Source organism: Delphinus delphis, chromosome 9, assembly GCF_949987515.2.
Source record: "Delphinus delphis chromosome 9, mDelDel1.2, whole genome shotgun sequence".
Taxonomy (NCBI): domain Eukaryota; kingdom Metazoa; phylum Chordata; class Mammalia; order Artiodactyla; family Delphinidae; genus Delphinus; species Delphinus delphis.
In genome coordinates, this window is record NC_082691.1 from 19,159,037 (window position 1) to 19,185,027 (window position 25,991).

General features: G+C 49.0%; 1 protein-coding gene across 1 annotated transcript in view; it reads left to right on the top strand.

Moving 5' to 3' along the window:
- ATXN7L1 (ataxin 7 like 1) overlaps nt 1-25,991 on the top strand; it is a 241,103-nt gene that overhangs the window by 69,027 nt on the left and 146,085 nt on the right. Inside the window, exon 3 of the mRNA XM_060020267.1 lies at nt 16,418-16,522. Within this exon, the coding sequence (XP_059876250.1) occupies nt 16,418-16,522 (105 nt within the window). The remainder of the gene's footprint in view (nt 1-16,417; nt 16,523-25,991) is intronic.

The following is a 25,991-nucleotide window of genomic DNA, read 5'->3' on the forward strand; positions in this document are numbered from 1 at the left end:
CGGTGTGTGGCCTGCCCTGGGGTCCGGTTAAGGGTCCACATTGAAGTTGGCTGGACAGCGACCCAACTTGGGTAGATGTGACACAGAGGCAGAGTTGGGACGAGGTCGAAGTTTACCAAGTCCTGAGTACACGGAGCACGTTCGTCTTCTGATCTGAGCATTTGATTCTTCTGGAAAGATGAGACTGTCCAAAGAGACCCGGCCCTGCCCCCAGGCAGTTTACACTGGGAAGCCTCTAGAATAGCAGGCACGAACCCCATGGCAATAGCCTGTGCCTCTACATCGAAAACAGCATTTAAACCAGGAAATCAGAACTACGTGAGCTCTGGGTGGCCCTGGGACGGGCAGGCCGTGCCGGCTGCTGCAGGGAGCCTCCTGCCGCCGGGAATCAAGGGCCCAGAGCCACAGGCGCTCTGGGAAAGTGTCTTCCTACAGCCGCTCTCCCCAGGGCAGAGGGCATTTGAGCTCGGGGGACTGGCTGCAGGACTGTAGGGGCTGGAGGAGAAGGCTGTGTGGCCACGCCAGGGCCGGTAGTGTTCCAGGAAGGTGGGATCTTTTTTTTTTTCTGGGAAGTGAGAAGCAGCTTGATAGCACTATGAGAAAGCTTCCCCAGGCCTGCAGGCCTTAAGTAAATAAAAGCACAAAAATAGATTTTTCAGACCGTGTCCTTCCGATGCATAGTAGGATTTCCTGAGGAATTGGATTGCGTTCTCCCTGACTCACCTGACTGCTGAGTAGAGAAATTCAGAGGAAAAATGTATGTTTCCCTCAGCCGTATCTGCCGAAATGGGGCCGACTGCAGGGCTTACGGCCCTTAACGGGTGACCTTTTGAAAGGCAGCTGGGGGGATGGGTCCGAACAGCAGGCTGGGGATTGGGACTGAAGCTTAGCTGGGCCACCCCTGTACCTGAGCCACCACTCTCAGGGATGGGAAGGAGATTTATCGTGGAACCTCTGCCCTGCCTGGGCATTGTAGGTTGGTTTCCTGCAGGTAGAGGCCACTGGGCAGTCCTCAGGAGAGCCGGGGTGTTTTTCCAGCAGTGATGAGGGGTTGGCCCTGAAACATCCACACCAAGTTGACCCCACTCCACTTGGGTATCAGGACTGTGATCTGCTGCATGGCCAGCCCAGTGCTGGGGCTTAGGATACGACTGCAGAGCACAAAGCAGGTTTTCCCCTGAGCCAGTCCATGAGGACGAGACATCAAAACACTCTTAGCATCTTTCTTACCTGGGTTTTCAGAAACCAGGCTTTAACTGGCCCCAGTCCATCCAAGGACCTAAATAATAGAGCGCTGGACCACGTTCGATGGAGTTTGGGTTCCAGCATGGAACTTGTTACGGGAGAGAACCAGTGGAGTGCTGGTATACTGGCTCTGCGCAAATTTAAGAGCCCTGATTTGTAGACTTTGCCTTGCCAGGGTGCAAATACTCTTGCTATGGTGAATGTCAAACAACGAATGTGAAGTGGCTACATGTGGAGTTGGGAAGAGAGGTACACAGTTGGCTCCAGCCCACTACTGGACTATGTCCCTGACTCAAAGATCCAAAGAGCTTACAAGTGGAGGTGCCTAAGAGGGGCACACTGAACCACATGCTAGGGGTACCTGCAGTGATCCCCCTACATGTACAGAAAACTCCTACCCCTTGGGCAAGAGAACCTTTTAACCAGCAAGAGGATCCGTATCACCCAGCTAACACTGGATGTCCTGGCGAGTGTCTCCGTGTTAGTAGTTTCCCTGATAGGACAGTGATTGGACACACTGTTTGGGTTTATCACATACCCTGAGGAGTTTGTTAAAAGTGCATCCTCCTGGGCTCCATCCCCAGAGAATCTCACTCCATAGATCTGGGATAGGGTCTAGGCATCTACATTCGGCACCCAAGTTACAGGTAAAATTCACACCTTGAGAAATCCTCAGCTACTGTTTACTCACCCTGTGGCTTCCATGACTGAAAGTTCAAGCTCTGGTGGCTTTTAGCATAATGACTTCATTTTCAACACTCACTGTTTTGTTCCAGTGAAACAGAATTGTTTTCTTAAAGTCCCACCATGCAAAATTAGATTCCAGATCATAGTACTACCTAACACTTATCGAGAGCTTTCCAAGCACCAGACATCAAACGTGTGTGCCTCATCCCATACTGACAACCGTCCTATTATTACCATCCCCATTTTGTGGATGAGGAAACTGAGGCCAGAGGAAATTTCCAAGGAGGTGGTGCCAGGAATAAAATCCAGGCAAGCCGACTCCAGAACCTGCCTTCCAAGCATGACACTGAACTGTCTCTGTAAAATACTGTTCCTCTGCGAGGCTTTGACTTTTGACTTAGCTAGTTTAGGCTAAAGTTCAGTTCGATTTCATGGGCATTTGAATGCCTATAAGATGCTGGCACTGGTGTAACTTACCTCATCTAATCCTCCCAGCAACCTTGTGGGGAAGATACGCTACTATTTTCCAGAAAAGGAAATGCAAATCCGGAGAGGCTCTGTGGCTCGCCCCGTGTTGCACAGAGGGCAGGGCGGGAATTAGTTGCTCATCCCACACACAGCCGTGCAGCCACGCCACCTGTTTCCTGGGTGGTTCCTTAGTCTAAAGTTAGGCGGTTGAGGCATTGGCACTCTTTTAAGCGTTTGAGTGTGTTTCTGACAATCTTAGTATTTAACTATTAAATGTCTGAGTCAGTATATAAAACATTAGTGTACAAATGGGGGAAGATAGGTATATCTATCTGTAAGCACCAGGTAGAGTGGGCTAAGTGTGGCCATAAATGCAAAGGACTATGCAAATACAGTGAAAGGGTTATTGTCTCTGCGGGAACCAGAGAAGGCTCCCTGGAGGAGGTCGCACTAAAGCTGGCCTGGAAGGATGTGTAGGACTTTGGTGAGTGTGCAGGGAAGGGTAAAGGAAGGGCAGTGATGGGGGAGGACGTGGTGGAAGCTGAACCTGGGACTCAAGGGTACGGCTGGACCCCAGAGCCTCAGGAACCTCGCTGAGAGTCTGTGCCTTTTCTCCTCGGGCACAGAACTAGCTTCATGCTTGATTTGTGATTGAAGACGTTGTGACTTTTCTCCTCCAGCTGATCGATCCTATTTTCCATTACATTAACATAGCTTTCTGTAATCTTCTCTACGGTGGATTTTGTTATCCTGGGCCTCTGTGCTCAGAAGGCTGCCGGCTTCAGGCACCAGCCCATCTGAGTAGCTGCCAGGTGTGTGGGACTGGTTTTAGCAGCCTGGATGTGATGGATGCTCAAACACTTCTTCTCATTTTCTTAGAGCAAAGGTCCTTTCTGTCCCTCACGAGCACTGGTGCAGTAGCAGGTCCAGCTGGAGTCGCTCTGGCTCCCCTGTAAGCCCCCCTTTCCCAGGGGAATGCCTTGGGATATCTGTCAGCAACTTCCTGCAGCCCAGCTGTCCCGATGGCTTGAATGCTTTGGACACTGATTCCCAGGGACATGAAGCAGTTCCTGCCGCTGCCCGCTGGGTATGCCAAGTGAACGCGTCTGGCAACAGAGCCAAATGGCACGTTCACCTCTGAGCTCTGGCGGCATCGTCTGGGTGATCACTGTAATCTTTGAAGGGCGCACGCGGGCTCCATACCCTTGACAAACGGCCTCGGGAAAAAAATATCACCGTCTCTTTGCCAGTTACGGATAAACCGTGGCCAGAGCCAACTCTGCTTTGCACTCAGAGCCGCTGTCAGGTGCCGTAGGATACAGGGGTCTCTTGCCATAAGTGCTCTGAACAGGAATCAGCTCGCCATTGCCTGGGACTCACCAGGACCCCCAAGCCCTGGGACTGCCTCGCGTTCCTGGCCACAGTCTGACAGATTCTGAGTGTGTACCTCTTCTTCATCCCTGAATCTGCAAGCTGAGCATTGACAGGACCCTCACAGCTGAGCGGGGGCTGGCATGTCTGGGGTGGGCGTTTTCTTGACCTTTCACCCCCCACTGCATGTTCCGGATGGCATTCGTGGCAATACCTCGATAGCTGAGGCCTGCCATGGGGCAGTCTCCTGGAGGCCTCTGCTTGTGTCTTTAAAAATGTCAGCTTCCTGCATTCACAAGGCACCGCGGGTGGCCTTCTTCATGGACTCTGCTTTCAGTGTGGTCCACAACACGTCATCCGAGAAATCACCCAGCTCGCTGTGCTGGGAGGGTTGGAGCATCCCTGTGGTAGAAGTGCCGGGCCCCGGCAGTCCATTTCTCAATTAATCTCTAAACAGTGATGGAAGGCCCAATAGGAAGTGCTGCTTTCATCGTTGCTCTGGTTTTAGCAGGACTGTGAAAGCCCTCAGTGTGCATTGTTTGAATCCGGCAGACAGCTGGGGACCCCAGGCCTGCCCCTTCGCCCCGGGCTCTTGATGTTGTTTTCCTCAAGATGGAATGAAAACCTCCAGGCCCATGCATCTCAAGAAGCAAGATGGCAGACAGAGGTGTGCCTCAGAGCAGCCTTTTTTTTTTTTGCAGTACACGGGCCTCTCACTGCTGTGGCCTCTCCCGTTGTGGAGCACAGGCTCCGGACACGCAGGCTCAGCGGCCATGGCTCACGGGCCCAGTCGCTCTGCGGCATGTGGGATCTTCCCGGACCGGGGCACGAACCCACGTCCCCTGCATCGGCAGGCGGACTCCCAACCACTGTGCCACCAGGGAAGCCCAGAGCAGCCTTTTTTGAAGCCCACAGTCTATTCAGATTTCAGAGAGAAGGCTAAATTCAAGGAGGACTTCGATTCAGACTCCCGCTTGGCTCCTGCCATGTGAGTGGAACAGACAGGGCTGTGCATGTGGCTCTCTCATGCAGGTCACAGTGCAGCCCCTGAAAACCAGCTGATGGTTTTTGCTATTGTCTAGGTTCTTTTTTTTTTCCTTCTTTTTAAAATTTTTATTTATTTTTGTAAAGCCATGTCTCAGCCTTGTCACCCGAAAATGTAGCATTTGTAGCAATAAAACAGGCTGAGACTAAGTTAAGTCCACCTCAGAACCACAGTGCTCAAAACTATAGTGCTTTCAAAGATAGGAAGAGAGATGACAGAGATAAAAAGATCGAGATTAAAGATAGATAGATATGATAGATAAGACACACAGGTAGATGAGACAAGAGACAGAGAGATAGGGATAGATATGATAGATCAAGGTAAATGCTTTTTTTAATTTAATTTTTATTTTGTGTTAGGGTATAGTTGATGTACAATTTTGTTTCAGGTGTACAGCAAAGTGAATCTGTTACACATATACATATATCCATTCTTTTTCAGATTCTTTTCTCACATAGGTTATTACAGAATATTGGGTAGAGTTCCCTGTGCTATACAGTAGGTCCTTATTGTCAAGATAGATGATTGATAGAGATGATAGAGATAGATGATATCATCTATATAGGTATTATCTCTATAGATAGACAGAGAGATAGCCAGCCCTCACTAAATCTTCTTAAGAATAAACCACTCAGATTTTATGCTCTATTTATCTTTTATCTATTTATTCTATTTATTTTTATTTATTTATTCTATTTATTTTTAAGGGGATTTCCTTTGTAACATGGGTGTGGCGTCCTCCCCTTCTTCCCCTCTTCCTCACCCATTTTTCTCCTGTTCACTCCCTGATGGACCATTCATTGTAACTGAGGAGCTGCAAGGGAACTAAGGGACCAGTTAGTCTATCCTCCAGACTCAGCTTGCCACAAGAAAGTGGAGCATCTCATATGAAAAGAGATGTTTTCATTGATTTCCCTTGACCCATTTAAGTTGTTCTCAATAGCACCGTTCTGTTCAGTCTGGAAATTCTCTTTGACCAAACCCACTGCCTTGTTCCCTGAAACATGGCACCTACCTCCACGTCACAGAGGTCTCTCTTGGGTGGAGGTGGAAAGAGGAAAGGCATCACAGACTGTGCCCGGGGACCCAACCTGGACCCTGGAGATGCCCCTGGATGGAGGTGGGAGGAGTCACCCCCAAATCAGCAGGAAACTGGCCTCACATAGACAAGCTCTTAAACTTCTCTGACCAGGGAGGCTCAGGGGAGGAAAAGCCTGTTCCAAAGAAACAAAGCAAAGCCCACTGAAGAAGCACTGTGGAAAAATGCCCGGGGAGGCCTCCTGGGTTTATGAAAACAAATATTATCTCAACTATAGTTCTCAGGTGGATGGTAATGCAGACATAAAGATTTAAGTGAGCATTTAAGATTCTAAGTTACCCAGGCAGGAGAGCCTGGGAAGGAAGGGAGCCTGTGATGACGTGTGACCTTTCCAAAGCATCGTAGACCCCTCCACTTGTCTACTCTTCTAAGTGTCACAAGGCAGGAAAGCCCAGGAAGGGACTAGAACTTTCCCCAATATGTTGATGCTTCTCTTCTCTCTCTAACTGAATCAGAGTGAACTAAACAGTCTGTACTTCCAGGCCCTTGTTGAACGTGCTGTACCCATCCTGTCCCCTACACAGAATTTCTCCCTGGCGGGGCCAGGGCACAGGGGCCAACTTGGTGAGGGGCAAACGGGGGTGTCCTGTCCACGCAGCTCATCTCTAAGCCCAAGCAACCTTTGCCGTAAGAAGTGCTTTAGCCAGGTTACCTCCTCGGCACTCAGCATCCCGCCGAAGTGCTTACGTGTTCCTCATCTGTTCTGCTGGCCAGAGGTGGGGATGTCAGGCCAGAAGCCACCAGCCCGCCAGGCTGGAATGATGGACAGGGATGTGTCTGCTGGACAGGGGAGGAGCCTAGGTGTCCCTGCAGGTGCTTGAGAGAGAGAGCCGGGGCTGGGTTGACACCCCGGCAATATTTTTAGGGGCAGTTTGTTGGCATTGTTGCCTAAGCCAGACATAGGCAAAGGGGAGCCCTTTACAGAATGGTTCTCTTGGCTACCAGGGTCATCACTGCCCAGCAGCCGGTCAGATCCTCTGTCGGGTTGGGCTGAGATGCCTCAGTGTACCTTGGGCTCAGCCTGGCTGCTATGCTGGTCCAGAGCTGAAACAGGAAGGGGTGGGAGGAGTCTGGATCTTCCAGGCCCGGCATCACCCACCGTCCTGATGTACAAGACCCATTGCAGCCCCAGGGTGAGGAAATAGAAAATGGGACCAGAGGAAGTATCCAGGAAGCCCCCCTAAGCCCACCCCAAGCACTGGCTCTGGGTCAGGTGGGGCAGGGGGTGGGAGTAGCTATGTTTGCCGGGGAGGAAGGAGCCAGCCTTCATGAGCCTGGCATGCTGGGGTCAGGAATCAACCACGGGTGCGTGACAGTGGCCGCCCGCACACACCTCCTTCGTAGCTTCACGTAGCACTTGTCTTCCAAGGAGCTCCCACCCAGAATGAACAGACAGATATAATCATTGACCTTGTGATCTTAGTTAGCAACATAGATGTTAGGGCAATTTATTGTCATCTACAACTTGCCCCTTTAACAGAAGAGAAATGAAAGAATGTGGGAAATAAATCAGCTTCTTGGGAACTTCAGCCTAGTTAGCTTATTAACATCTATTAAGGGGCCACCATGCGCCAGACTGATTGGCTGTGGTCATGTTAAGGGTATTAAGTCATGATTCCTGTCTTCAGGAAGATCCCAGTGTGGTGAGAGGGGTGTAAACCGGTGACTCCAGTGCAGCCCTAAGAAAGCTCTCGTCACAAAGCCGAGGGTGGGCAGGGAGGGAGGGGAGGAAGGAGATCCCACCTCCTCTCTGGGCTTCTGAAAAGGAGGCTTCCCAGAGGGTTGACTGGTGAGTTGGGGAGGCAGAAGCTCATAGATAATAACATGCTGTATTTTTTACATCCTTCCCGTGTGCCAGCCCCTTCACAAACGTGTCGTTTCATCCCGGATGAGAAAACAGAAGCTTAGAGGGGGTTATGTTGCCAACGGACAGAGGCAGGATTTGAACTCGAGGCTGCCTGAGTCCAGAGCCCAGCTCTCAGACGCTGCATTTTTCAAGGCCCACCTCTCATAGTTTTTGTTCTCAACTCCGGGCTCCGATCACCTCCAGGTCCAGCGTCCCAGTCTCTCTTCCTTCCTTGTGCTGCAGGGTGTGAGAGGGGGAGAGGCTGGTGACCACATTTTGTTCTTTTTGAATTTTCCTTGAGGGGAGTTCAACATTCTGCTAGGGGAATGGGAGGTGTCAGGTCTGAGGTCGTTGCTTTGAAGACCCCAAATTATTTTGTTCTGTGACTTTAAGGGGAGTTGAGGGACACCTAGAATCACGCCATCAGAGCAAAGGAGAAGGGTCCCCCCCCCACCCTGCCTCATGCTTTCCATTTGACATAAGTGATTAAAATAGAGCTGAAAATTCCACGAGCAGAGAGAAAAGATACATTAATAAAAAACTGTATAATGAGTGTATTAAGATTAATGGGAGAAAGGAAGGCCTCTAGGACCAGCCTCTCCCAGTGTGAAAGGTGCTTCTACTGAGTGGCAGCCGTGTCCGGATGTGAATCCATGCTTGGAGGCAGCCATGTGTGTCCTTGAACCACGGTTACTGTTCTTCCCGGTAATCTCCTGTCTGAGTTTATGTAAGTGGAAGCCCTCACATCAAAGCCACTGCCTGCCCAGCTCATCCTTTTGGTAGTTTTCCAAGGAAGTCCAGTGGCACCCGCTCTCCAGCCATCATCACAGCGTTGTCACATCCGTAGGTCCCACCAAGATCTGTGGATCCGTTACCCACCACGGGCAGAGGCTCACGTTTACCTTCCTGGAGACGGCTCGGTGTGTTGAAATCACATAATCTCAGTGTTTGTCATTACCTTGTTTTTTTAGGGTCCATTCAGAAGGGAAGCCTAATTTTAAAAGTACGTGAAACCGTTGTTATACCAGAGGCATATGCTACCTTGACATTTTCATAATTCCTGTAGCAACCAGGGTGGTTTCACAACCCCAGAAAAGACTTTGGGGGAAACTTGAGTCTGTTTTCTGGGGCTTTTTTGTTTTTTTCCCAAGAAGCTAACATTCAAAGTTGTCTGCTTTGCTGTCTTCCTTTTCCCGCTGCGGGATCTTCTGATCTTCTCTAGTGAGCACAGGCATCACGGATTGCTGATAAGCTGTCCCCCAGCCTTCAAAGCTAGTCTGCTTCTAGCTGCTTCTCTGTGCAGCCTGTGCTTGACTTGGCATTCCCATTTGCAAAGGGAAGGAATCACTCTTCCTTAAGTTTTTCATCTTTCGAGCTCTCACCAGTTGTTTCTTCGTAAATGCCCAAGTCTTGAGCTTTGGAAGGTGTCCAGGGGCAAATGCAAAAGTGCACAGAATCTAGTGTGATCCTGAAGCCACAAAAGCAGCTGTCTTCCCATCTTAGAAACGAGTCCTGTACAAATAGCAAATTGGGTATGTCACCCTGCCTGTTCCTTTACTTCAGCCGTTTTCTCGAAGTGAATACTGGATGTAAAGGAAAGTTAATACGCTCACAACTCTCCTTGTCGGAAGTGTTCCCCTCTGAAAGCTGTTTATAAAATGCTGCTCCCATTCTGCCAATTTCTTTTTCAGCATTGACTTAAGAAGCAGGTTATCAACTACACCAGGAAATCAGTTATTATTCTTTTTTTAAAAAATAAATTTATATATTTATTTATTGTTTATTTTCGGCTGCGTTGGGTCTTCGTTGCTGTGCGCGGACTCTCTCTAGTTGTGGCGAGCGGAGGCTACTCTTCGTTGTGGTGTGTGGGCTTCTCATCGTCGTGGCTTCTTTTGTTGCGGAGCACGGGCTCTAGGAGCACGGGCTTCAGTAGTTGTGGCACGCGGGCTCAGTAGTTGTGGCGCACGGACTTAGTTGCTCTGTGGCATCTAAGGGATCTTCCCAGACCAGGGCTCGAACCCGTGTCTCCTGCATTGGCAGGCAGATTCTTAACCACTGCGCCACCAGGGAAGTCCCACGGAGTTATTATTTTACCTTCGTAGGAACCATTCTGGTGTCCTAAACTTTCTCTTCTTCCACCCCAGCTGGGTTCTGTCCCCTCCATCCCTCCTCTGCCATCTGAGAGAGGAGAGGGGCAGAGGGATGTGGGAGGGAGGTGTTCAGGGGAGTTGAAGCTGTGAGAGCCAGACTAGCCCTGTGGGAACCTAAGTGCTATGGGGAGGCAGGCCTAGAATGCCAGACGAAGTCGATAACATGAATGCCATTGATGACCGACTCTGCTGCAGATGAGACTTCCACCAGAAGTAAAGGAAGAGAAGAAGTAAAGAACTGCCTGCTTTAAACAGAGGCACTGAGAATAGCCTGAGTGTGATCCATGTATGAGGAGCATTAATTTAATACTCTGAGCCTAATGTGTGAATAATCTCCATGAATAGCCCTTAAAGAGTAAGCATTAAGTTGACAGACATTGAAGAGAACTTCATTCTCCACTCCAACATCCCCACTCCCCCTCCCCCAGGACCATTCTCACCACCAGAGCTGGACAAGTGGCAGCTTTTTGTGCTCATCTGTTACAGAAAGTGATCAATATGTTTACCTGTCTCTGTTGTGCCTATGTTTCGGGGTTAATGATCAATATCATTACTATAATTTTATATTAACATAATGATTTCCTCCCAGGTGCACAGAAGCCTTTCTGCATCCAGTGTGGTAGATGACAGATATAATTTTCTCCATTTCTAGAACTAAGGAAATTGATCCAGGGAGGAGTGATGGTGGGTGCTAGTCAGTGGTGTGCTGGTAAATATTTTCACAGCTAGCTCTCCAAGAGAAGCAGCCCTGGTTTGTAGTGGATGCTGATTACCATGGTGTAAATACTCCCACCTTGGCTGATTCAGGCCACCGACATGCCTCACTGAATGCAGAGTTAGGAAGAGATACAATCAGCTCCTGTGAGCTGGCACGGCACTCTCCAGAATATAATTGGCACAAATTCATGGCTTCAGACACCCAGGTGACTCCTAAGGACCAGCTCCAACCTCTGTAAATGCCCAGCTAACTCTCAGGCTCAGCTCAGCCTCTAACTCAGTGGATTGCCTTGAAGAGTGTTTTCTACACTTTGAGTTGTGACCCATTAAAGGGTCAAGAAGTTAAATTCAAGATCTTAGTGAGCTGGGCTTCCCTGGGGGCGCAGTGGTTAAGGATCCGCCTGCCAACGCAGGGGACACGGGTTCAAGCCCTAGTCCGGGAAGATCCCACACGCCGCAGAGCAACGAAGCCTGTGCGCCACAACTACTGAGACTGCGCTCCAGAGCCCGTGCTCTGCAACAAGAGAAGCCACCGCAATGAGAAGCCCGCGCACCGCGGCGAAGAGTAGCCGCAACTAGAGAAAGCCCACACATGGCAACAAAGACCCAACGCGGCCAAAAATAAATAAATAAAATAAATAATAATAAAATTTTTAAAAAAAGATCTCAGTGAGCATTTTTTTCAGTGAAATAGAACAGAATAAAATAAAAAGAAATGAGTAGACCAGAACATACCAGAGTGTAACGTACGTGTTCCAACGAGAGATGATGGCTAGATGGATGAGTGGATAGACAGGTAGATACATAGATAGATAGATAAAATAGGTTTGTATTTGTGTATAGTGAGTTGGGATTAAAAAGAACAAAAACAAAAAATACTGACCTAGAAGCAAGAGTATCTCTGTTTCCCCATCTGCAAAATGGAGCTATGGAGCTTGCTCTCACCTTTCCCGTAATCAGGCAAGGAGGATGACTAAGGCCACCTCTGTGACAGTGCTATGGTGGTACTATCTGATCTATCTGATCAACAGTTGATTCATTTGCAGGGGCAAAATGGGGCAAAACAGACAGGCCTGGCTTTGTCTGTTTGGGACATGGATGAACACTGTGATGGGCACAGTCCCATCACCTTTATGCACGTTTTCTCGGGGCCTGACCACAGCCTAGAGAGTGTCCTCCCAGTGGCCCTCAGCCCTCATCTGTCCACACAGTGCGCGATGGTGTACTTGCATACACAGGACATTCTGCAGGTTGGAGGGAACGCTGAGGTTCCCCGGGAGGCTGGCTGTGAGTGGTTACGCAGGAGAGTCAAAGAATGTGCTGGCTGGAGCAACTCTCCCACTGGAATGAGGACAAGTTAGTTTTGAAAAATAGGGGAGAAGACCTTGTTTAAAGCTTTTTCCACACGTTCTTCCGAATCCCTGGAGGAAGAAAATACAAAGCCAGGCAGCTTTTATGAGCCTTCACAGCAACCCCATGAGGGAAGAACCATGAGCCCCGTTTTATGGAAGGGGAAACTGACACTCAGAAAGGTTAGGCACCTGCCCTGAAGTTGCACAGCAAAGGACACTGCGCTCTAAATCCCTCCTTCTGACCCCAGGCCTGTGCAAACGCCAGCGGCTCCCTCAGAGCCCATTAGTCATGCACGGAAGCGTTCCAGACTGGTTTCTTCATCTTTGAAATGAGATCTTGCTCTTATGAAACACGTGGCCTTTTGCTGAGATGGGAGTGTGGGCTGTAGAGTAGGAATCTCATCCTACTTTAAAGATCACTGCCTTGGGACCTCTTACCTTTGTTTCCTTGCCTGGAAAGTGGGATGATAGCAACTTTGTGGGTTAGTTATGAGGATTAACTAAGATAATGTAATGAGATAACAAAGTCTAGAAGGATATATATTAACATGCCAACAGTGGTTATCCCGAGGTGGTGTCATTACAGGTGATTTCACTTTTCCCTTTTCTTCCCATCTTCGTTCAGTGGTGCACCAGTAAATGTTTAACAACGCGGCTTTCCAAAGAAAAGAGAAGATTTGTAGTGCCCATTTCCGTGGTATAAATACTCTCACCAGGGCTTCCCTGGTAGCGCAGTGGTTGAGAGTCCGCCTGCCAATGCAGGGGACACGGGTTCGTGCCCCGGTCCGGGAAGATCCCACATGCCGCGGAGCGGCTGGGCCCGTGAGCCATGGCCGCTGATCCTGCGCGTCCGGAAGCCTGTGCTCTGCAACGGGAGAGGCCACAACAGTGAGAGGCCCGCGTACTGCCAAAAAAAAAAAAAAAAAAAAAATACTCTCACCAGGGCTGATTTCAAGTTACCACCTTGATCTCACTGAACAAGTTGGGAGACTTGCACAGTTGGCTCTCGAAAGCTGGTACAAGCCCACGTCAACACACCCCTGTTTTAAACTGTGAGCTGCCAGCTCTATTTGGGTGGTAAATTGAGAGAGAGAGAGAGAGGGAGAATTAATAATAGGATGCCTAGCATGATGCCAGACATAGTAGTTTCCAGTTCTCCCCGGCCTTCCTTCCTCATCCCCAAGCAGACACACAGGGACCGAGATGGCCTGGCCCCGCGACGTGGTGGTGCTGAGAAGCCAGGTGTCCTTATCTTGCTCCGCATCTGCCAGGCTCTCCCAGAGCCTGGGCAGCCTGTCGAGGAGATTCTAAGGCCTGATCACCAAGGAATAATCAAGTAGGCCAGCAGGTCCTCTCAGTTTCCACGGGAGACACGCTCTGAGCAGGCGTGTGCATGGTTGAAACTGCCCTGGAGGAAACCAAGGAGAGTCCCAGTGGAGTGAAGGGCCTAGAGGAGGACACCCCCAGGGTGGCCAGTCTCTGACCAGCCTAACCTTCACCTTCAACTCTCGACCTAGAGGTGCGTGTAGGGGGTGGGGTCTACAGGTTCCTGGAGGAATCCTGAAATGGGACGGCAGCTGGAGGCCTGACAGGCCTTGGGCATATCATCAGGCGCGCACGACAAAGGTGCAGAGGTGCGTTCCTCGCCCACAGCTCTCAGCCTCCCATACTCCGCACAGCTTCTGGTGCAGAGTAGGTGCTCATGAAAATTTTGTGGATGCGCTTTTTTGTTTTTTTAATTAATGCATTTCTTTCATGCCTTTTTAGCCTGATCTATTGCAGAAAGGCTGGAAGGCAGCTCAGGAAATGCTGTTGAATAAATAAATGTCTTAGCCCTTGCCAGTTCCTGGTTTCACATGTTCCTGGATAGAAAATGTGACTAAATCTAAATGAGATGCAAAGTGTTAATAAAGATTGCCAGTGATTTTTTTTTTTTATTTCTTCTGGCTTTTCTGTATTTTTCATATGTATCCTCAAAGAACATGGATCACTTTTGTTATTAAAAAAAAAGACTATATATTATAAAAATAATCTGTAAATAAAATGTAAAGCAGGAGTGGTGTCAGCAGTGTGGGACCGGGTGCATCCTCTGTGCGCTGGGAGGCTCTGAAGCAAGGGCCCCGGACATGCTGGGTGGGCCCGGCCTGGGCCTCCCCACGCCGCAGGCCTTTGTAACAGCTGGGTTCTCTCTCAGGCCTCCTCGTTCCACAGGCCTCCGCCTACCAGGCACTGACTAATAACGCTCCCCTCCGGTAATGTCTTAGTCAGAGTGGAAACAGAGGCGAGTCCTAGAGGGGAAATGATGGGCTGCGACCAGAGCCACAGATGATGCAGAGGCTCAGTGCGCCTGTGCCCCGGTCTGGTCCGCATCCCGCCGCAGGTGTGCGGGTTCCTCGCATGTGGAGGGGACCCAGCAATGGGAGCCCTTCTCACCCTTTCAGTCCAGCCTCCTCTGGGGTGGGGGTCTTGGCTCCCGGCCGTGTGACAAGTGGGTCGGTTCCATTTCCCTCTAAGCATCGGGGCTGCACTGGAAGCCTGTGTTGGCTTATAAATGAGCCGTGCCCGAATCAGAAGGAACTTGGCTTCCCTGTGGCCTCGCCCTGCAGCTGGGAGAACCATCGTGCGCCTGGTGGTTTTCAGTAAAGTCACAGGTTGAGTCTAAAAAACGAGGGCATGGGGGGCTGGGGAGAGGAAGCTCAGCTCTGCGACGCAAAGACTTTCATGCAGAACGTGTCTTTTATTTCCTCTGTCCGCCCTGCTCTCAGTGGCCCTCGAGCCAGTCAGCTAAGGAGAGGCCGGCAGAGTGCCCCCCACCCCACGGTGGGCGAGGAGGTGTGACCACCGAATCCTCCAAGCTGACCCCCTGCACACACACAGCTTTCTTGAGACATAATTCACATACACAATTCACCCGTTTAAAGCGTGCTGTTCAGTGGTTTGTAGTGTGTTCACAGCGTTGTGCAGCCGTCACCACGATCAATCTTAGAACATTATTATCACCCCCAAAGAAACCCGTAGCCTTTAGCAGCTGTCCGACAGTTCCCTCCAGGACCCCCCGCAGCCCAAGGCAAGCACTCGTCTGCTTTCTGTCTCTAGTTTTGCCTGTTCTGGACAGTTCATGTAAATGGAATCATATAATACGGGGGCTTTGGTGACTGGCTCCTTTCACTTAGCATATGTTTCCAAGGTTCATCCATGTTGTAGCAGGTATCAGTACTTCACTCCTTTTTATGCCCAAATAATATCCCATTGTATGGGTAGATCACATTTCATTTATTTGTTCAGCAGTTGATGGGTATCTGGGTTGCTTCCACCCTTGGGCTGTTATGAATAATGCTACAGTGAACACGCGTGGGCAGGTTTTTGTGTGGACCTATGTGATTGTGTCTCGTAGGCCACATAACTGATCTTCTAACAGTGTCCATCTGACTCTGTCACTTCTTTGCTTAAAAACCTTCAGTAGCTTCCCAGTGATCTTAAAGCCAGGTTCAGAATCTCTACCTTGGTCCACAAGGCTTCCACCTTCTGGGCTCCCCCCTTGTTCTGTTCCAGCCAAGAGGTTCTGCTGACACACAGAATCTCCTTCCTCGGCAGACCTGGAACGTTCCTCTCCCTCCCCTGGCCTTTTCTCTCTCTGACCCCTCCTCAGGGAAGCCTCTCCAATGCCTCAGACAAGGTTAGGTCTACCTGCCACACCCTCTCATGGGACCCTGTACATCTCCTCCTTAGGAGGTACCACTGTTACAACCAAGTGATGACTTGTGTGATTCGGTTAATTCTTTTCTTTTCTGCTCCAGCAGAGCAGGGCATTCGTTCTTGTTCACCAGTTATCCCTGGAACCCAGCATGGTCGGTACCCGGCACACTTAGGCACTCGGGAAATCTTTGCCACATAAAGAATGCGTAATGATGGTGGCCGACAAGCCACTTGTCTGGACACTTCCTTTTACCCTGGAGTCTCCCACAGGTGATGGGGAGCCCAGGCAGCTGCTGAGACCAGGATGACTCCTCTGTCTCTCCAGGCTTTCTCGCCCCGTCACTCACCTGGGAGGGCTCTGCCTACGCTGAAATGGGTTTGGAGGAGCTCCCCCATCCTAAAATGACTAGAGCCTCGTTGGGTCCCAGCTAACCCAAGGGCCCTCTTTCAGAACAGGGTCACTCCCCATAGCATGTGATTCCAGGCAGCCCAACCTCGCTGACCAAACCAACAGGGGTAGCCGTCTGTTTGCAAGGAAAATAAGGAGGGGTTCTCTGAGGCACGGGCTTCCCTGAGAGTAGGGAGCTGCATTAGGAGAAACTGCTTTCCCTTTCGTAAAGATGATTGCTTTCTGCGCGTCTTGTTTGAAAAACTGTCCTCGAGGAAATGCCAAGAAGAAACCGTCCACCTTCTGAGACTTGGTTGATTTTTCAAAACAACCTGTTTTCCTTTCCCCCACAGATATGCACTTGTTTGGCCACTACCCAGCACACGATGACTTCTACCTCGTGGTGTGCAGTGCCTGTAACCAGGTCGTCAAGCCGCAGGTCTTCCAGTCCCACTGCGGTAAGTGGACTCCTGCACCGGCCAGTGTCCGACATCAGGGAGGAACCGTCCCCTGTGGTCTGGCCCTGGGTCTGTCTTAGCCCAAGGCCATGGGTGAATTCCTCCTGGGGCTCTACCTCTGCTCCCAGGCTGCCTGTCTTAGAAGCTGCAGTCCTTCTGCCCACACACTCAGTCCTGCCGGGACACCAGAGAGAAAGCCTCTCATTGTTTAGGTAGATGGGTGGTGGCCTCTGCAGATGACGAAGGGGAGGGGCAGTGGTGGCTGGAGCAGTCCCTCCTGCAGCCTCGCAACCTGACATTGGGTCCCCCTGAGAGAGGGCACGGCGGAGTCTCCCTGTATGGACACACAGGAGGGTTGGGTCCCGTGTGGGACCACTGGGCTGCTGCCCCTCGAGAAATGCATGTAGCAAAGCCACAGGTTCAGCTTCTCCTCTTCCAAGAATCATCCTTGTTAAAAAAAAAAAGCCAGGCCTGTTTGGGAACTCACTTTCCCTTTGTATCTTTATATCCTTGAAGTGAGAAATTCCCTTCAGCTGTTCCGCAGCAAATGCTGGTCTCCTTCAGTGCAGGTGCTGTGTGGACTTACAACAGATAACCTCCACGAGGCTGCTCCCCTATAGCAAATAAACAGCTACTGATCTGAGACAGGAAGTGACTTAACCTCTCTGAGTGGAGGTTTCCTGTCTTCACACGGGGTGTTGGACCAGCCAATTTCCAAAGTTGTCATATGCTCTGAGTTCCAGCAGTAGTTCCCAGTCTTTTGGTTTAAACTCTCCTCCTTTTTTGTCGAACGTAAAATCCAAATGCCCTTCTTTACTGTTAAATTTCAAAGCACATTAAATATTGTGCCTAAAAAAAAAAAACAAAGCAATTATAATATCAAATACGCTTTTGCAAATTACATGCTTCCCCTTTCTCACACTCAGGATTTCTTATTTTACCCCAGCCCTGCAGTTATCACCATCCTGTAATAAACAGGTATGAAATAAAAGGAGATGGGCTTATCTAAGCTCTCTAGTAAATGTATTTGGGACTACAGAATAGTTATATATATCCTAATATCACTTATGAACATGTATATACGTATATGTCATTTACATAGCTGCATATATATGTATAACCTGCGTCTGTGCGTAAACTCTAGGTGTGTTTTGTGTTTATAATACATAGAGAATCCAGGCTTCTGAGACTCTCTGACCTGCACAGGCATAGAGGCTCCTGGAAAGTGCCGTACAAAGAGCTCTGTTGAGAGGCCAGGTCTCCTGCCCCTCCTGGAAGCCAGCTCTGTGACTTGGGGCTACTTGCTAAATGTCTCAGTGTTTGGTTTCCTCGTTTCTTCCACAAGAGGTGACTTCCGCGGGCGCTTCCAGCTCCAACATTTTCGTTTCTGGCAGAATGAGCATGACACAGGAGCAAGTCGTGCGCTGGGCACGAGCTGATCTTCTTGCTTGAGGCTCTGTAGCTATGACCCTTCCTTCTCCCTGGAGGAGAGAAAAGGTCAAGCCTCTCCCAGGGAGGCTGTCAGAGGCCCGGCGGTGGTGCTACCAGCTGGGGTGACAGGAGAGGGAGTCAAGAGCAGAGCAGTGGCAGGAAGATCCCACCCAACTGCTGGGTCAGGGGGGGACTGTGGAAGCTCCGCGGCCCCTGCTTCTGTTTGTCTCATGAAGATGCCAAAAGGGATCGTCATTCATTCATTCATGGGATGTGCTGCTGTTCTGGGCACTGGGGCGCAGCAGTGAACAAGACAGACAGAAATCCCATAAGCCGTCACAACCTCCTCTGGGAACTTAATTCGCTGGCAGGGTCCCTGACGGCAAGAACCTAAAAGGGACCTGGGACCCCACTGTGCCCTGCAGAATTCCGCCCAAGGCAAGGCCTCATCTAGCCAGCGAAGGAGGCCTCTGGGGCTCGGCCGGGCTGAGACATGTGCCTCCCTCTGTCCTAGGCCTTTTGGTGCCAGAGCAAGTTGAGCTTAGGGGGAGAGCCAGGGGGTTTGTGGCCACCTCCTGAACAGTGGCAGTAAATTAGTTTGGGGGTTTGGGGTCACCGATCTCATCCCCCGAAGCCCCGTCTCCATTGAGCTTCTTGCTGAATCAGCTGACAAGCAGCGATGGGGGTGTGGCCACATCTCAGCAGACGGAGGCCCCTAAGCCTCCCTCGTCTTTCGGGTGCGCAGCCCGCATTTATCAAGGGCAGGAGAACACGAGGCAGAGCTCAGAACGAGAGCAACACCCCGGAACAGTGAGGATTTCTTAGTTGCCCTAAAAATTCCTCCTATAGTGTCATAGTATTTCCTTTTTTGCTCTTTCACCTCCTATGACTAGCCTCGCTGTAATCAGCAAGTTAATGAGAATGGCACTGTGCTAAGTGCCGGGCACCATGCTATATGTTTTCTTTATCTTTGAACATGTAATCCTGACCCTCTCAACACCCCCATGAAGTAGGTACCAGTGTTACCCCCATTTTGAACTTGAGGCAGCTAAGGCTTAGGAGCACCTTGCCCAGGGTTGCAAAGCTAAGCAGGTGTAAAGCCTGATTCTGAACGCAGGCCGCGTCGCTCCAGAGAGAGGGAAGTGCGTGCCCCGCCTGCTTGCCTAGCCATTGTCCCTCACTGCCTCCCAGCGTGGGTCACATGCCCTTCTTGTCCCAGCCCAAACTCAAAGGCCTGACCCACTTGCCTTCCAGGTAACACATCATAGTACAGGGTTTCAAACTCGATCTTGTTAGCAGCAGAGCTTTCTGTCAAACGGAGTCTCATCTGTGGAACCCAAATACGGATATAGATACACAGCAGAGCCAGAGAGGTTGAAATTGGGGTCCCTGGCCTACTCCTGGCCTCTCAACCCACCAGGGCTCCGCAGAACAGCATCTGAAGTTTTAAAGTGGAGAGAACGTGGGCTTTGGAGGCAGGCAAAGCAGTTCACATGACTCCCTCATTAACTGCGTGATCTCAGGCAGGTAGCCTCCTGTCTCTCCACCTGATCCATAAGATCGGTGCGCTGCCTGCCTCGGGGGAGTTGTTGGTGCGGAATGACTGGCCAGAGGCGCCTTCCTGCAGGCACACCCAGAGCATGCGTTCATTCCTCTTCTCCCCGTGCCATCTCCCCATGGCCAGCAGCTGGACGCGGTTCATCCCTCTTCATATCCATAGAACTCTGTTCTCCAATGCCTCCCACCTTCTGCCGCGCACTTCACTTATCTGTGGACTGTCTCAGCACATCCGCCAGCTTCTAGGATCCTCTCAGGACTCGGGATGTACCTTTTCAGCTCTGTATTCCCAGCACCTAGAAATGCGTTCATGCATCCCCGGCTGTGGCCCCGGGAAGCAGAGCTGAGGTGCGGTGGGAGGGACACAGCCCAGGGTCCAGCACACCTGGGGCCAGATCCCAGCTGGGCCTTGCCCAGCCCTTAGACCCTGGACTTGTCACCGTTTTAAATGACAGGGGACTGGACCTGTGTTCTCTTGGAAACTTGCCCGTTCTTAGCACCTGTGATTCAGCTCCTGATTTTAGGGATCATATATCCAGAGAGATGGATGCATGGCAGCCTTCAAGATTTCAGTGACCTGGTTAAGTTAAATGAAATAAGGGTGTGTGTGTGTGTGTGTGTGTGTGTGTGCGTGTGTGTGTGTGTGTAGGCAGTTGGTTCTGAGGACTTTGGAGGTTGACAAGTAATGTGAAACAGTGAAAGCCATTGTGGAAAAATCATGAATTTTGGAGTCAAACAGACCCAAGTTACTAGCTGTGAGACCTTGGGCTAATTACATGACCTTTCTGAGCCTCCTTTTCCTCTAGAATGAAGGCGATAGTTCCTGCCTTGCAGAGTTGCTATGAAGAACAGAGATAAAGTAGTTTCCTGGCACATAGTAAGGAAAGAAAGAAAGGGTAGCTATTATTGTCAATAAAGTTCGGCTATTTTTTATTAAGTTGAATGTTTCTTATGAAAAATGGGAAAACCAATTCAGTCAAGTGCTTCCTGCCTTCGTTTCTCTCCCTGTCTCGGGGGATGTGTGCGCAGAGGTCAGCCTGCGGACTCTGGCCTGTGATTCATCTTCGGCTTCCCACACTCTTGAGGCAGGACTTGTTGGCCTGAAGATGATTACATTGCCAGGAGTTCTGAGGATCTGCCTTTTATGAGTATGATTTACATTCACATGCGGCCTCAGTGTCAGCTCCTTTGGAAACACCATGAAGCTCCCAGTGTCTCTCTGGGGTCCCTGCCGAGGTCCATCTGGCCTTGGCCGCCTCCCCGTATGGGGGTCATGTGAAGCCCCGCTCCCAGCACTGTCTGCTTTCCTGTTGCTCCTGACTTTGTGCCCCAAGCTGGTGTCCGAGACGTAAAAAGTAGGCATGCCCACTGCTCAGGAGACCCTCTGCTTGATGTAGGGGTAGGGGCTCCCTGCAGGCCATTTTCTGTGCCACCCTATCTGTGTGGGCCCCTTAGGTCCGTTTCCTCTGTACATGGGCCCTTTGGATACTTTTTAAACCTCTACCCAGGAGATCTAGGATTTTGAGGAATTGGTTTGTTTCTAAAGTCGCTTAGGTTAGTTGATGAGGTTATTTAGGCGTAGACAAGGGGAAAACAGAAAAAGCCTTGCCTTGGGCGTCCTGATCCCATTCGGCAGGCATCCCTGTCTCTCGTAGCTGTCCAGCCCAAGTTGTGGCTTTGACGCACTGACACGATGTAGGAGCCTCGTGGTTGGGAATAGCCTCCCTGGGGTCAGTCTGCCTAGATTCAAGTCCCAGCTCTTCCATTTATTAGCTGTGTGACCTTGGGCAGGTTACTTTGCCTCTCTGTGCTTCAGTCTCCTTATTCTTAAAATGGGATCGTAGTTTATCTCGTAAGATTGTTGTGATGATTAAAGGAACTCGCACGTGGGAAGTACTTAGCACAGTGGTGGAACAAAGTTTACTTTAGGAAAAAAAAAAAAGTTAAGCTATTGTTAACCAAGTGATAAGCTACAGAGATTTATAATGAAATCTCTTCCAGAGAATATTCACTTATGATTACCATGGAGTGTGAGGGTGACATTTGTGACTCCTCCTCTTGTGTCGATGCTGTGGGTCCCAACCTCAACCCAGAGAGAGTGGTATTACCATATCTTCCGAAAAGAATCCTCTGTGTGTGGTGTGTGCATGTGTGTGGGGGGGGGAGCGGGGGCAGGGGGGCTCCCATCTGTGTCCACAAGCCTGTATGCAAGCTCAAAACTAGGAGGTGCAAGATACCTGCAATGGAAACATATTTTTATTACTTTTAGTAGTTGCATACGTTTAATCAATTTGAAATATTATAAGTAAAGGGAAGAATAATAGGCAGATCCAAGCTGTGGTGTTGTAACTGGGTTGGGCATTTATGGAATTGTATGATTTGCCTAAATGAAAGGAGTATGATTTTTTTCTGTCCTTATCTCCTAATATATTTACATAATGAACTACCATGAAGAAGAGTTTCTCAGCGGCAGCACTGTTACCATTTGGGGCTGGATCATTCTGTTATGGGGGCGTCTTGTGCGTTGTAGGATGTCGAACAGCTTCCCTGTATTTTATCCCCTGGATGTCAGTAGCAGCCCCCACCCCCAGTCATGACAGCGAAAACTGTCTCCAGGAATTGCCAGTGTCCCCTAGGTGACAAAATTGCCCCCAGTTGAAAACCACTGCCATAAAATATAACATCTCCATTTGTCCTATCATATTTTGTGCTTTTCTGTATTTAAGTTTTTCTCCACATTCAAGTGAGTGTGTGTGCACGGGTCATCAGGATAATTTCCCCATCACAGTCATATTCAAAGCATAAAATAAGATATGTTGCAGAAGTCCATAAAGTCTCAGTCCTCCCCACCTGAAAATCAAAAAAGGGGAAAAAATGGCAAAAGAAATAACCTATCCATATACACAGATCCTTCAGAATTTTTCAGCCACATTTGGTGCTTACCCTCCAAGCAGAGAACTATACAGCCCCACACCCCATCCATCAGACAGAGATAATCGTTGGATGTCACTGCTACTTAAATAATATACATGTTAGAACCAAAGAACCTAGTTGTCACTCAGTAGACAAGAGAGGATTAATTTTTGTCCCTCTCTCTCAGAGAGGGCTTTTTATTCCCTTTTCTGATTATATTTTTGAATGCCCTTCAAGTAGCTATTTTGCATGTTGATGGTGATGCAGTAGAATTTAATGAACTGTGAGCTGAAGCAGAGGGGCTGGGCTGCAAAATAAATGAGTGACAGCAACTGGCTGCTGGAGGTTGTTACCTCCAGCCCTCCCATCCACATCCAGATGCCGATGCTGGGTGGGTACCCAGAGCAGCAGAGCCCAGCAGTGCCACACATGGAAGCCTCATTAACGAGGTTCCAAGGTTTCCTGCAATTGTTCTTTTTATTTTGTCTATCTCCGGGTGACCTCTAGTTGAGCAGGAAACAAACCATTTGTGCTTCTGAGCCCTAGAGAAAGTCGTCCCTCCCAATGCCAGTGCCCCTGGGCTTCCCGGGTATCATCACCGGCTAATTATCCTGCCAGAACTTCCTTTCTGAAAGTGTAGATTGCCACAGAGCAGGGCTGGAGTTTTTGGTCAATTAAGTTGAATTCATTTGTTGAGATTAAATTTCTGTTGTTGTTATTGTGGGTTGTCTTTTATGAGACTAGATTATTTATACCAGAGACGTATAAAATAATTAAAGTAAATTGGTCTCATCAAACATATTCTTTGTCAAGTCTGACAGTATTAACTAATAAGACTTGGCAAGAATGAGTGAATCTGTGCAAACTTGATTTTGTTAGTGGGATTCTTTTTTAACCTTAATTTGATGAATGGATCCCCGATTCAGAATTAACTCTTGGCTTGATATATCTTTCGGGTTCCTTATGATCAGAAACAATGTCTGCTGTTCTTTCTTCTTATTTCATCTTTCCATTGTCCCTGGTAAAGTGCAGTCATACGAGAGATCCTAAGGAAATCCCTATAATAAGAAGATCCCTAAGGAAAAAAATCACGGACTAACAAATGGTTCTGCCTTAAATCAAGCATCACAACTGAAAGAATCTACGATAAAGTGGGGCCACATTTTGCTCCACTTCACATGTTTGTATTTTGAACTTAGCGCTGCTCTAATTAGAATTAAAGGTGTGTCTAGAACATAGCAGGCTGACCTGGTCCCAAACCCTGGCTTTTCTTTTTTCTCTGCTAATGGCAGACAAAAATACCAAAGCCAACAATAAAGCTAATGTACTTATTGAGCACTTATATATGCTAAGATTTTTGTTATTTAATCCTATGGCCACCCTAAGGTGCTGTGGTCATAGTATTCTCATCTCACAGCCAAGGACAGGGAGACTCAGAGGATTTAGGAAATTTCTTCAAAATCAGGCTGATGTAAGTCGCAGAACCAAGGTTCCAATCTATGTCTGACTCTAGATCACTTTAACCACTGTACTGGTTCAATGTTTTGGATCTCAAACTCCCTGCAGCAGTGTAACTACACTTCCATACAGAAAGGTTGTTTTGGTCCCCTGTAGGATGCTGGGGACTAAATGCAGTGCTTGGGGGCACCTGAGCTCCCTGTTTCTTTCTCATCTTTCTAACCTATGCCACTGATCTTGTCTGCTTGTTGGCTTAGGTAAAGAACTTGGGCACAATTTTGAGGGAATTCAGAAAGGAGGAATAAATCAGTTACAGTTCATGTTTTGAGAGCCACAGCATTTGCATAGACCTTTAAATATCAAAAAGTAAAAAGAAGCAAGCTTGCAGAAGAGGTGGAGTGGGTACCACCATCAGTTCTGTCTTTAGCTTCTTGTTCATCTCCAGCAAATGAGCAGATCCATGAGACGCTCCCCCCGTCAAACAGTAGATGGTTTCCTCTAAATTCAATGGAATTCCCTTTTCTTGCAAGTTTCTGTAAACCAGGTAAAATTTTACAAGTAAACAAACCAAGGACTTCCCTGGTGGTTCAGTGGTTAAGGGTTAAGACTCCGTGCTTCCACTGTAGGGGGCGCGGGTTCAATCCCTGGTCAGGGGAGCTAAGATCCCACATGCCACATGGCATGGCCAAAAAAAAAAAGCATATATAACGGCTCAGCTCAAATTTAGAGATAGATTAAGAGGATCTTCATAACTTTAGCATTTTTTTTACTTTAGTATTATTGAATTCATCTTTAATTGAAAAAAAAAAACTTACAGTTATAATCTCATTCAAGCCTGTTTCTTGAAGGCTGAATCTCTTGGATTACATTCTCTAGAGTCACATAGCTTTGATTCGTTAATTTATTTTAAAAATATTTATTGAGCACCTACTGTATGCTAGGCATTGTTCTAATGCTGCAGATACAGTGGTGAATGAGACAAATAAGAGTGTGAGTTTCTAGGGCTCCCCTGGTGGCGCAGTGGTTGAGAGTCCGCCTGCCGATGCAGGGGACACAGGTTCGTGCCCTGGTCCGGGAGGATCCCACATGCCGCGGAGCGGCTGGGCCCGTGAGCCGTGGCCGCTGAGCCTGCACTTCCGGAGCCTGTGCTCTGCAACGGGAGAGGCCACAATAGTGAAAGGCCCGCGTACCACAAAAAAAAAAAAAAAAGAGTGTGGGTTTCTTGAAGCCTGTGTTCTGGTAGGTTAAATAATGTATTGATAAACAATAATGTGATTGAGCTGTAGGTAGAGCACACCAGGTGAGGTGTGTTTGAGGGCTTCAGAGAGGTGGGGGGGACCACTACTGTAGAGCCCTGTAGAGCAGAGCCCAAAGTTCGGGCTTCATTCCAGGTGTGGTGAGAAGACACGGGAGGACCCTGTGTGAGGGAAAGACATCATCTGGTTTGTGTTTTTAGAAGGTCACTCTGGCTGCTTGGAGCCTGGGAGACCTCATAGGGACTGATGCATAGCTGTGAAGGTGGATAACAAAGGATAAACTTGAGATCTATTTTGGAAATGTAGCTGACAACATTTGCTGGTGGATTGAGGTGGAAAAGGGAGAGGTCAACATTTAGGGTTAGTTAGAAGGGGAATGGCCAGTGACCTGGTAGGAAAAGCAGCAGAAGATGACAACATGGGAGCCAAGAGAAGAAAGTGTTTTGTAGAGCCAGTCAGATGCCAAGCGGTTGAGTGAGAGGAGAAAAGAGAAGAGGTCGCTAGTTGCCACTAAAGGCTGCTGTTGACCTTGACAATAGCCATTTTAATGTCTTTGGATTTTTTTTTCCAAGTACAGATGACTTCATTTTTACATCACTGATAGACCTCTTTTTAGGCTAGCAACACCCTAAGTGTTTTCCTACATTTCTGCTGAGCTTAGCTACCACCCGACTAAATTGTTAGCTGGTCCCTGTGCCCCCTGCATCCCCCCCGTCCTATGGTACCGATCACTGTGCAGCAGTCACCTGTGAGCACTAGGTACTGAGCTCCCAAGCGCTGAGGCTGTGTCTTTTGCATCCCTGAGTCCCAGCCTGGAGCACATTTCCTGACTTGGGGCACAGACAGGCAGAAAG